General features: G+C 41.7%; 1 protein-coding gene across 2 annotated transcripts in view; it reads left to right on the top strand.

Annotated features, from left to right (window-relative positions):
• TEC (tec protein tyrosine kinase) overlaps positions 1-12,532 on the top strand; it is a 68,552-nt gene that overhangs the window by 2,934 nt on the left and 53,086 nt on the right. Inside the window, exon 1 of one of the 2 annotated variants that reach the window (XM_039368299.1) lies at positions 8,309-8,509. The exons of the other annotated variant lie outside the window; for it this stretch is intronic. Within the exon in view, the coding sequence (XP_039224233.1) occupies positions 8,459-8,509 (51 nt within the window). The 5' untranslated portion in view covers positions 8,309-8,458. Of the gene's footprint in view, positions 1-8,308; positions 8,510-12,532 lie in introns of those variants that run through there. 2 annotated transcript variants of the gene reach the window in all.

Genomic DNA, 12,532 nt, shown 5'->3' with positions numbered 1-12,532 from the left:
ATCAGAAAACTTTTTCTTTTCTAAAAATAGGTGATGTGTATGATTTTTTTTTAAAAAAAAGCTATTGCTTTTATCCATAGAATTGCTCAACCTTTTCCTAAAGCTCAACTTGAATTTAATTCAGTGGTGGGATTCAGCCGGTTTGCACCACTTCGGCATAACCAGTAACTAATTTTTTGTTGCTCAAGCCCAGAATGGACTTCTGGAAGCGGCATCCACACAGAGAACCGGTCATTCACATATTTGAATCCCACCGCTGATTTAATTGCCTTATCGTAAAAGTTGAACGGGTTGAGGATCTCCCATAATCCCCCTGCTGTACATTTTAAATTAATGTCCAGGCAATTATTATAACCGTGTTGATGATTCATTTCTCTGATTAAAAGAAACATGATTTCAATATTACTATGAGTGAGCCAGTACTACTACTACTACTACTACTACTAATAAAGTTGGAAGGGATCTTGGAGGTCATCTAGTCCAACCCCCTGCTCAGGCAGGAAACCCTATACCAGTGGTTCTCAACCTGTGGGTCGGGACCCCATTTGGGGTTGAACGACCATTTCACGGGGATCGCCAAACAAGGCTGTCCACCATTTTTTCCCCCTTTTCTTTGGCCACACCCCTGGCACCCGGTGATGTATAAGTGGTTGGGGGTCACCACAACATGGGGAACTGTATTATGGGGTCGCGGCATTAGAAAGGTTGAGAACCACTGCCCTATACCATTTCGGACAAATGGCTGTCCAATCTCTTCTTAAAGACTTCCATTGTTGAGCATTCACCGCTTCTGGAGACAGGTTGTTCCACTGGTTAATTGTTCTAACTATCAGGAAGTTTCTCCTTAGTTCTAGGTTGCTTCTCTCCTTGATTAGTTTCCTTGCTGACCATATAGCCTAAATTTGCAAGTTTAGGACAATTAGGAAAGCTGGTGAATCTCAGTCTTTCTCCTGAAATAGCCAGCAAAGATATTCTATAATAATACATGCCCTACTACTCAGATGTATAGATTGACAACAGGAAAGTCACTTACCAACTCTGTAGAAAACAGACAATAGTGACACTCTGTTTATATTCATCTTGTTTGCCATCAAAGGCCATGTTTATATCTCATGCTTACTCCTAATTCATTTAACTGTGATTTATTTACCTTAGTTTCCCAGATAGATATGAACATTGTTTCCCCAACACAGATGGGTGGGTTGTTATTTATTATTTATTTTATTGAACTAATTAATGCGGCTATTCATCTTACAACTCTAGTTGGCTCCCCAAGTTAAAACCTGAATGCGAAATAATTAAATAAGGTAATTACTCGGAGCCAGCATGGGTTTATTTTTCAGGTTCAAAACTTTTAAAAATTTCGGTTGCTAGGCGAGACTGCTGTAAAGTGAACTTTGCCCCATTTAATGACCTTTCCTGCCACTTTTAAGTGAACTTGCCTTTGCAGTTGTTAAATTAGTGACATGGTTGTTAAGTGAATCTGGCTTCCCGATGAACTTTGGTGGTTGCAGCAACCCTCATAAATAGGAGACAGTTGCCAAGTATCTGAGTTTTCATCCTGTGACCATGGGGATGCTGTTAGCGGTCGTAAGTGTGAAAAACGGTCATAAGTCCCTTGTAACTTTGAACGGTCACTAAATGAAATGTTGTAAGTCGGGGACTACCTGTAGTTTATCAGAATATAAAATGCAAAACAAAATTAAAATAATGGGAAGCAGGGGAGGGGAAAGGGGGAAAAGAGGGTGTGGGGTAGAAAGGGGAAAAGAAAAAAGAAAAGGGGGTGCTGACTTAATAACAATAACAATAATAATAATGTTGGAAGGGATCTTGGAGGTCTTCTAGTCCAACCCCCTGTTCAGGGAGGAAACCTTATACCAGTGATGGCAAACCTTTTAGAGACCGAGTGCCCAAACTGCAACCCAAAACCCACTTATGCATCGTGCCGGGTGGGCGTGGCCCATTGGGTGGGTGTGGCCCATTGGGTGGGCATGGCCCATTGGGTGGGCGTGGCCATGGTGGTAACAGCAGACTGGGTGGGACTAAAAAATTCAATCAATCAATTCCAACTTTGCAAGATCTTTTTTTTCCCTGCGAGAAGTTGAAATTGACTAATTGAACCTTTTTTTTTTTTTGGCACATGGCGGCAGAGGCCTAAAGTGAAAAGGTTTTATAAAATCCAGCTGAAGGCCTAGGACTGGGGCGACGGTGCGTGTGCCCACAGAGAGGGCTCTGAGTGCCGCCTCTGGCACCCGTGCCATAGGTTTGCCACCACTGCCCTATACCATTTCAGACAAATGGCTGTCCAGTCTCTTCTTAAAAACTTCCAGTGTTGGAGCATTCACCGCTTCTGGAGGCAGGTTGTTCCACTGGTTAATTGTTCTAACTGTCAGGAAGTTTCTCCTTAGTTCTAGGTTGCTTCTCTCCTTGATTCAGCCTCTCTTCAGCATAGTAAAAGATAATAACATTACAACCTCACCTTTTTAGTTTTATACAATAATATATACCAACGAGTCATTTCTATAACAATAAATCTATCTAATCAGCAAAACCAACGTCAAAGCTTCATTTTTCTGTCACAAGCACAAAATCCAGAAGCAGATTCCAAATAAAAACAAAATTAGATAGGTTCCTTTCTTTAAATAAAGGAACAGTTTAAACCAGGGTCCCTGACCTCCGGGCCATAGCCCACTATTCAGCTGTGAGCTGTTTGGAGGCAGGCCCCGTAAGTCAGGGGTCCCCAATCCCCTGTCTGTGGACCGGTACCGGGCCACGGCATGCCAGCAACCGGGCCGCACAAACAAGCAAAGTCCCATCTGTGGGATGCAGGCAGCACACAAAACCACATGCTCTCTGGTCTGTGGAAAAGCCTTTCTCCACAGAATCGGTCCCTGGTGCCCGAAACGTTGGGGTCCTCTGCCATAAGTGAAGAGTGATGCGTGTCCATGCGCTTGCCCATGACGACCTGGTTCTGAACAGCTCACACACATATTGCTTAAATATGAGCCAGCAGTGTGCTTCTTCTTCTTCTTCTTGTGCCATATCTGTTATCGGATGTTGGCGATCATGTTGGCGATCCTACTTTTATCAGCAGTTGCACGAAAAAGTGCTGCTGAGTTTTGTCCAAACCAGTCCCTTAGATTTTGAAGCCATGATGTTCTTCTTCTGCCTGGACCTCGTTTGCCTTCAATCTTTCCCTGGAGGATTAAATGGAGTATTGCTGTATTTTTCTGGGTCTCGCATCACATGTCCAAAATCTTCTAACTTTCGTTTTTTAATTGTTTTGATGGTTTCCCTTGGCTTTCCCAGGCGGTTTATCACCTCCTCATTTCTGATCTTGTCAACCCAGCTTATACGTAAGAGCCGCCTGTAAATCCACATTTCAAATGCTTCTAGTCTCTTCAGGTAGCCTTCTGTTAGAGACCAACTCTCCACTCCATAGAGCAGGATAGAAAAAATATAATATCTGACAAACCTGATTTTCAGTCTTGGGCTTATGTCGTGACTGCAGAAGACCTTTTTCATTTTGAAATGTGCTCCATCTGCCAAAATGGACAACACAGTCCTAGGCTGCATCAACAGAAGGATAGTGAGCGTCAACATTATGGGAAGTGATAGTATCTCTCTATATTGCATTAGTGAAGTCAAACATGGAATACCGCTTCTAGTTCTGGTCATCACAGTACAAATATGATGTTGAGATTCAAGAAGGATGCAGAAAAGAGCAACAAAGATGATAAGGAATTTGGAGGCTCAATTGTATAAGGAATGGTTAAGGAAACTAGGTACTGTATGTTTAGCCTAACCAAGAGAAAGTTTAGGAGCGACACAACAACCGTCTTCCAATACTTGAAGGGCTGTCACAGCTTTATTCCCCAAAGCTCCTAAGGGCAGGATAAGAAACAATGGGTAGAAGCTTGTTAAAACCTGGAACTAAAGGGAAATTTCCTGACAGTGAGTATAATTAATCAGTGGAACACGTTGCCTCCTGGAATTGTGGGTGCTCTCTTGCTGAAAGTTTTCAAGAAAAGATTGAACAATCATTGGTCCAGGATGTCATAAAGACTCCTGCCTTGGGCAGGGCACTTGACTAGAAGAAAACCAAGATCTCTTTCAGTTCTATGAGTCTGTGACTCTAATAACACAACAGTAATAAATAATAGCAAAAATAAACAGTTATTTTTCCATAACAAAGCAACTGCGGAAAATCAATCAATCCACACAGATAGCCAAAATAGCCCTGATGAGGTAGGTTACTGTTCTGTTTTTATACAAAGCTAAGCAACTGAGGCTAGAATACATACATCATAGACACTGGAGTGTTTACATAACGCACAAAGTTAAAATATTACTTTTGGGTGCCTTAGGGATGACCCCTACCAGCTGCGGCTTATTTAGTAAGCTATGATTAAACTATGGCAGCAGGATATGTATCCCAAATGTCTGATATCTGGGTAGCTATTTAGAGGCTGAAATTAAAGACATTAAGAATGTCGGGTACAGTACAAAAACGGATAAAACGTCAGTATTTTAATGAGGAGTATTTAATCTTCTCCCGTGGCCATTCTGCTTGGAAAATGGGAATCTGCCCTGTGTACATATCACACGAACGTCTTAGAGATACCAAACTATAAAACTCTTAGAGAAACTAAACTATGCCTGTCTGCAGAGAGCTATTCCTGGATCCAAGTTCATTGCCGTTTGCCAGAGACTAGTTTTTTTCATTGGATGGAGATCAAGTGGTAGAAAAGAAATGGTGCCCTGCACGTTGTTTGTGGACCTTCTCCTTTAACACACTTTAGATTCTTTTATCATCGCAAAGTAGTCTTGCAGATAAATCCAGGAAAATGACTACAGTAGGTCATTTTTTGCTGGGATTCTAGTTCGGTTGCCTGTTCAAAGTTCTTAGATATTGCAGGCAATTTGTTCCATGCCTGGAAAAAGAAGTCCAACATACCGTATTTTCCGGCGTATCAGACGACTCGGCGTATAAGACGACCCCCGACTTTTGAGAAGATTTTCATGGTTTAGAAAGTTGTCTTATATGTCGGAAAATACGGTACCTCAAGAAAAGCGGTCACAAATTATAAAATTTACCTCAGAGGCCAAACTACACCCGTGGTTTGGATTTCAATGGTTCTCAACTTTTTCTTCACCATGGACCACCAAGACTTCACGATTTAAATCATAACATTTCTTCCAGTCTTCACGGACCCCCTTGACAACATCGCAGCCCCCCCCCCCAGGGGTTGCAGACCACAGTTTAACAACGGTTGCATTAGAGGGTTCCTCATAGACTCTAATGCAACTGACCAGGAACACACACAAGCCTTCCATTCCATCTTCACCATGAGGCCTTTTAAGGTCTCCTGTCTCATTTACTAAGATAGCAAGTAAGTGGAATTAAGTACAGGCTGAAGAAACCTGTGTCCCCCCCCCCCCAAAGTTGAATAATGTGTGTAGAAAGATGGTGATTTAAACAAGAGAGGGAAGATGTGAAGAGTATGCCTTCTGGAAAGTATTTATTTTATTTATTTTATTTTATTTATGAGACTTATGTACCGCTTTAAGTGTGAGCACTCTCTAAGCGGTGTACACCAGTAAGCAATGTATATATATATTTACATTGCCCCCAACAATCTGGGTCCTCATTTTACCTACCCCGGAAGGATGGAAGGCTGAGTCAACCTTGAGCCGGTGAGATTTGAACCGCTGACCTGCTGAACACAGTCAGCTAAAGTGGCCTGCAGTACTGCACCCTAACTGCTGCGCCACCTTGGCTCTTCATATAAGTATTTGTATTTTCCTCTGTGTACAATCAAGTCATATAGACCGCACTTATGGTTTTGTGTATGTGTAATTTAGGATACACAAGGTGGGTTGCATAAACTGTATTCCGGACAAAATGGCAGCATTTCAGTTTTCTGTCTGTTTATTTATTTGATTTTTATCCCTTCTTTATTACTTTATAAGTAATTCAAGGTGGCAAACATATATATAATCTTCTTTCCTTCTCCTATTTTCCCGACAACATCAACCCTGTGAGGTAGGTTGGACTGACAGAGAGAGTGAGAGACTGAGAGTGAGTGACTGGCTCCCTCCCTCCCTTCAACACACACACATCCACACACACACATCCCAACCTCAGCTGCTTTCTTTCTGATCCAAATCTTGTCCCATTTGTTCAATTTTTGGAGAGTTATTCTGCTGATAGGCAGACTGAAAGGTGGAAGGAGTCTTTTGTTTCCAATATACCACTAAATTAAAAAGGTTTTTTTTAAAAAACAACAACAACTATAATACAAACAGAGCATTTTCATCCCAGCAGTTTTCATGTAAGCTGGTGAAACAGGTCACTGTTAATTTTAAAAAAAAAAAAAAGCTTGACATTTAAGCAGTCGGAAATGCTGATATGTCCATCTCATACATCTTCAGTCATTTTCACATCTTTGTGTATCATACCTTTGGATTGTTGCAAAAAAGGGGCCAGTAATAAAAAAAAATACATGAATAACAAAACTATAATACAAACGGAGCATTTTCATCCCAGCAGTTTTCATGATAGCTGGTGAAACAGGTGACTGTTAATTAAAAAAAAATAGCTTGACATTTAAGCAGTCAGAAATGCTGATATGTCTATCTCATAGAGTACATCTTCAAGCGTTTTCACACCTTTGTGTTTCACATCTTTTTTCTTCTTGTGCCATATCCGTTATCAGATGTTGGTGATCATGTTGATGATCCTGTTTTTATCAGCAGCCGCACGAAAAAGTGCTGCTGAGTTTTGTCCAAACCAGTCCCTTAGATTTTGAAGCCACGATGTTCTTCTTCTGCCTGGACCTCGTTTGCCTTCAATCTTTCTCTGGAGGATTAAATGGAGTATTGCAGTATTTTTCTGGGTCTCGCATCACGTGTCCAAAATCTTCTAATTGACAAGCCTGATTTTCAGTCTTAGGCTTATGTTGTGACTGCAGAAGACCTTTTTCATTTTGAAGAATGCTGTTCGAGCTTTCTCTATCCTTGTCTTTACTTCAGTGGTCATGTCCCAGCTTTCATGTGAATTAGAACCGAGGTACGTGATCCTTTCAACTTTTTATAATGGTATTCCTTCTGAATTTATTGGTGTAAATTAATGGGTTGTTTGCTGACGACCATGATCTTGGTTTTTGCAACAGTTGTTTTGGATTGTTGCAAAAAAGGGGCCAGTAAGGAAAACAAATAATTATTGAGATTCTTGTCACACATGATTATTTCCTTGTAAAGTTCTGTTTTGGGTGCTGTTTTAACATTGCCAAATTACATGCCAACTTAGTTATTGCTATAAATGGCAACTTTTTTCATCTTGGGAAGGAAAAAGGTACAGGCTTCCTTTATCCAGTCGTGTGCAACTCTAGTGGGCGGTGCTCATCTCTGTTTCTTAGCTGAGACTAGCCATCATTGTCCAAAGACATTTCCATGGCCATGTTACCTTCCCACTGAAGTGGTACCTGTTTATCTACCTGCATTTCCAGCTTTCAAACTGCTAGGTGGACAGGAGTTGCGGCAAATAATGGGAACTCACCCTGTCACATGACATTTGAGTCTTGAACCAAGACTGTCTTTCTCCCTCCCTCCCTCCCTTCCCTTCCCCCCCTCCCTCCCTCCTTTTTTACTTACTTACTTAACTAGACTAGCTTAAATGGACTCCAGAAGATGGTAGAGGACAGGAAGGCCTGGAGGAACATTGTCCATGGGTCGCGATGGGTCGGACACGACGTTACAACTAACAGCAACAACTCCCTCTCTTGATAGAATCAGAGAAGACAAGGATAGCTTGGTGGCATTACTCCTCTAATAGCAGCTCAGACAATAACCTGTTACGACCACTTCCCCCATTTTTTTCCTTCGTTATAGCACAGACAGCATTCTGTGGACATTTATTGCTTGAAATTCTTTGGTCGTTTATGGTGTAAATGCATCAAGGCAAATACCGTAGAAATAATGGTCAAATAATGCTTTGCTGTTTTCTAGTGCAATTAGAGCCGAGACAAAATCTTTGTAATGGTCATTTTAAGAGATCCAAGGATATTTACATGCTGGGCCATCACATACAATTTTTCATTTGGGTTGTTAGACTGCTAAACCCCTGGTGTCCGTCTTCAATTATGCTTCCTCTGCCTACCGCATGCTATTTCCTCTTTCTGACAGTCACACGATATACAAGTGGTTTTTCCCCTCTTCCTCAAAAGTTGCTTCTCCCCCCCCCCTCGTCTGTCTATTTTTGTGTGTGTGATTGCTGTTCATCTTGGCTTCGATTCCCTTGGGGCTTTCTCATCTTCTAACCTTCGTACAAACATTTCTGATGACTTCGTGGCACCGTCGAAACCATTGCACGAAACCTGTTTTCCAGGGAATAACCCTTATTTCCAAGAGCTTTTAGCAGGGAGTGCAGAGTTGCCCATTCATCTGTGCACCTCTGATGCTGCGGTGGCTCGGACACCAATGGAGGAGAAAAAGGATCAGGAGAAAGGTTGGTGAATGGGGCTTGTTGTAGTTTCCTGTATCTTGCTTTCTAATCTGCTCCATTCTGTTGACTTCGTATTTATGTAAAAATTCTGCTTATTTTCCCTTTGCTTTTAAGTAATGGATCTTTGGCTCAAGTGGTTATGATGGGAGTATTGCTGTGTGATTCGATTGGTACAAAATTGTTGGTGGAGAAATATTTGCTGGAGAACAACTTTTGTGGTTCTTTGTTGTTCTTTCCCAGGGCTCTGGTCATTCTTTTTGCTTGAAAGACTGAACTGCATCTGATTCATAAGGGCACATTCAGACTGACAGATGAATGTGCTTTCGTTTATTTTTTGCACAGGCAAAAATTTGCTTTACGTACATACTCAAGCTGCCCAGGTTCGAATTCCTGAAGGGTGTGACTAGCTGATGAGGGCTAATGAGCCTGAAATAGCTATACTAGTCTCCCACTAACTCTTTGCCAACCACAAATTTTGAATTTATAGTGTTCACAGTATGTGACGTCTGCCTGCTAAACATGCTCCTAGATTGGAGCTAAATGCAGAACAGACTGATTTATATTTGGTAGACCAGGTGCCTCCCCCAACAGATAAGATACATATCCTCCCTGGTTTCTGCTGACAGGAGTAACGGGGAACCTGTGGCTCAAAAGGGTAACACAGCTGCTTGACATGCAAGCTGCCCAAGTTTGAATCCCTGAAGGGTGTAACTAGCTGATGAGGGCTAATGAGCCTGAAATAGCTATACTAGTCTCCCACTAACTCTTTGCCAGCCACAAATTTTGAATACACACAGTCTCTATTCTGTCTTGGTACCGAGAGCAGTGAGTGCTACTATCCTAACAGATTATTCTAGGGCAAGTAAGCTGGAATAATTGATGGGTTTCTATGCTGGCAGAAAAACAGCCACCAATCACTCCCTCAGCTTGGATGGCTTTGGCTGGGAAAGAAGGCAAATCTTGATAGACAGAGTGATGGGTTTAGCAATAGCAACAGCACTTAGATTTATATTTGTTGTTGTTAGTTGCGAAGTCATGTCCGACCCATCGCGACCCATCGCAACCCCATGGACAACGTTCCTCCAGGCCTTCCTGTCCTCTACCATCTTCTGGAGTCCATTTAAGCTCACGCCTACTGCTTCAGTGACTCCATTCAGCCATTCGTCCCCTTCTTCTCTTGCTCTCAATCTTTCCCAGCATTAGGCTCTTCTCCAGTGAGTCCTTCCTTCTCATTAGGTGGCCAAAGTATTTGAGTTTCAATTTCAGGATCTGGCCTTCTAAAGAGCAGTCAGGGTTGATCTCCTCTAGGACTGACCGGTTTGATCGTCTTGCAATCTAGGGGACTCGCAGGAGTTTTCTCCAGCACCATATTTGCAGACCCCTATATTAGGGGTTTGCCATCAACTCTTCTTGAGGAGACAAGCTGACCACCTGTGTTCTGCATGTCTTAATTGCTGGCGAGTTCTTGGATCAAGATCAGCCCTCTCTTTCTCTGATTTTGCTCCAGTCTTCTGAGATTCAATGTCCTTGGGAACTGCCTCAGCTGACTGATTGCCTGTCATCTCTCTGAGCTGATGGACTATGGTTGCCCTCTTCAGACTTAGAGGAAACCATAACATGCATCTTGACTGCTGGGCATTTGTTTCCTCATGACTCCAACCAGTTTGCTGCTCAGAGTCACCTTTGTGAGATGGATGGCCACATAAATCTTATCAACAAATAATCAGTCTGCAGTTTGGAAATTACCCAGTAGCCACCTACACACAAAAGGGGAAACAATTATTCTCATTCTCATTTTTAGTGAAATAGCTACCTATTGTCACACACAGCAGCTTTGTGTCTGCTTATCTAAGCTACTAAATTAATTAGAAATAAAAAAATACTGTATACTTGGGCTTTTTTCCACTTATAGTACATCAGATAATAGCAATAGCACTTAGACATATACTGCTTCACAGTACTTTACAGCCCTCTCTAAGCGGTTTACAGCATCAGCATATCCTCAACAATCTGGGTCCTCATTTTACCAACCTCAGAAGGATGGAAAGCTGAGTCAACTTTGATCGAGTCAGAATTGAACTCCTGGCTGTGGGCAGTGAGTTAGTCTGTAATACTGGACTCTAACCACTGTGCCACCATGGCTCTTAAACTAACATTTTCTCAGTTTACAAAGGTGCCTCAAATTGAGATCCTGAATGCAGGCATCACAGTCAGCTTTTGTCTTTTGGTTGCTATAGCTACTTACCGAAGTCAGAGGCTCTGAATCAGAGGCAAAATGATCAGTTTATACCAGTGTTTCTCAACCTTGATAATTTTAAGGCATGTGGACTTCAACTCCCAGAATTCCACAGCCAGCAATGCTGGCTGTGGAATTCTGGGAGTTGAAGTCCACATGCCTTAAAATTGTCAAGGTTGAGAAATACTGGTTTATACATAAACGTATATAATTCATGAGATAGAAATTTAGGAAAACAAATGGAAGAGGCCAGGGACAAATCAGGTGTTTTTCTACCAGCTTCCATACGAGAGATACAGAGGAAAATACAGTATTACATGGCTAGCATTTAATTTCAGCTAGACCAGTGGTTCTCAACCTGTGGGTGGGGACCCCACTTGGGGTCGAACGACCATTTCACTGGGGTCGCTAAACAACACAGTCCACCATTTTCCCCCCTTTTCCTTAGCTGTACTACTCCCTTTTATTCTATTGTCTTTTGAAAGCCAATAGAATAGACTCTCTTGAATAGAGTCTAATTCTATTGGATTTCAAAAGCCAATAGGAATTGTCCAGGCTGTCTCTGCCCTGCCGAGCCCGCCAAAAGTCCCATTCTGCAAACGGTGCTGCACCAGTTGAGTAGTCCTCGACTTACGACCGGTTGAGTAGTCCTTGACTTATGACCGGTTGGGGGTCTCAGCATTAAAAAGGTTGAGAACCACTGACCTAGACTAACACAACTAGCCTATAATCATTCATCAAAATATTGATGAATAATTTAGACTAATAACTGAAGAAAAAGTATATGATCCAGAATTGGGGATTATTACATGTTTCTGAGGAAGATAACTCTAAATTAAAGAAAAAGAACATTGTAGTTTTCTTGGCAGCAGGATTGACATTTGCTCATTTCTGGATAAGATATCATTGAATAATTGGCATGCAAAGGTGTGGATAGTTGCTTTTATGGAAAAAGTGACCTATAAAATTCCGATAACTTGCTTCTCAAAAGGATGAATCGCATTTTTATTGGGTCTGGAAAGATTATGTATAAGTTATGCTATTACTAGTTTCTCTTGAGAAATAGACTGTTATATGCAACTTATGACTGAATGTTGACATACCTTATTCATTGCTACTACCTTTCGTTCCTGTTCTTTCTTGCAAGAATTTAAAAAAAAATAATTAAAAATTAAAAAGAGGGATCTGTAGGGTTTTTTCCATTAGATATTTTATCTTACTAGATCTCAGGTAATAACTCTTTCCTTATTTTTTCACCCACAATCTTTTGAAATAGCTTGGGTTGAGGGTCAAAAGTCACCCAGTGGCTGAAGGTAACCTTGAACCTGGAGTCCCCAAAGCTAGTTCAGCATCAATACCAGAGGTCCCCAACCTTTGGGGCACCAGGGAGTGGTTCCATGGAGAGAGGTTTTTCTGCGGACTGGAGGGGGCGCGGTTTTGTGTGCTGCCTGTATCCTGCAGATGGGGCTTTGCTTGTTTGTGCAGACCGATTGCTGGCATGCCCCTGATCTACACCACACAGAAATACAGAATAGCCTGACTTGATTTTCTCCATGTTGAAGCCATTTCCTCTATTGCAGATTAATTTTATATCTTATAATGGATTAGAAGATTTTGTGTAGGCGGTTTCTCTATTCAGTTTGTTCTAAAATGTGTGTGCTCAGCTACCCATACAAGCAAGGAAATGACAGAGGAAATAATATCAGGATAGGAATCTTACCGTATATACCGAGACAAGCTTTTTAAAAAGCACCCAGCTGTTCTTAATCTTATTTGGAATTGAAGCAATT

The sequence above is a fragment of the Crotalus tigris genome, unplaced genomic scaffold (assembly GCF_016545835.1).
Source record: "Crotalus tigris isolate CLP2741 ecotype Arizona unplaced genomic scaffold, ASM1654583v1 scf7180000020728.642097, whole genome shotgun sequence".
In the NCBI taxonomy this organism is placed as follows: domain Eukaryota; kingdom Metazoa; phylum Chordata; class Lepidosauria; order Squamata; family Viperidae; genus Crotalus; species Crotalus tigris.
Note: the sequence above shows the minus strand (reverse complement) of the source record. Positions and strands in the feature narration are given on the sequence as shown.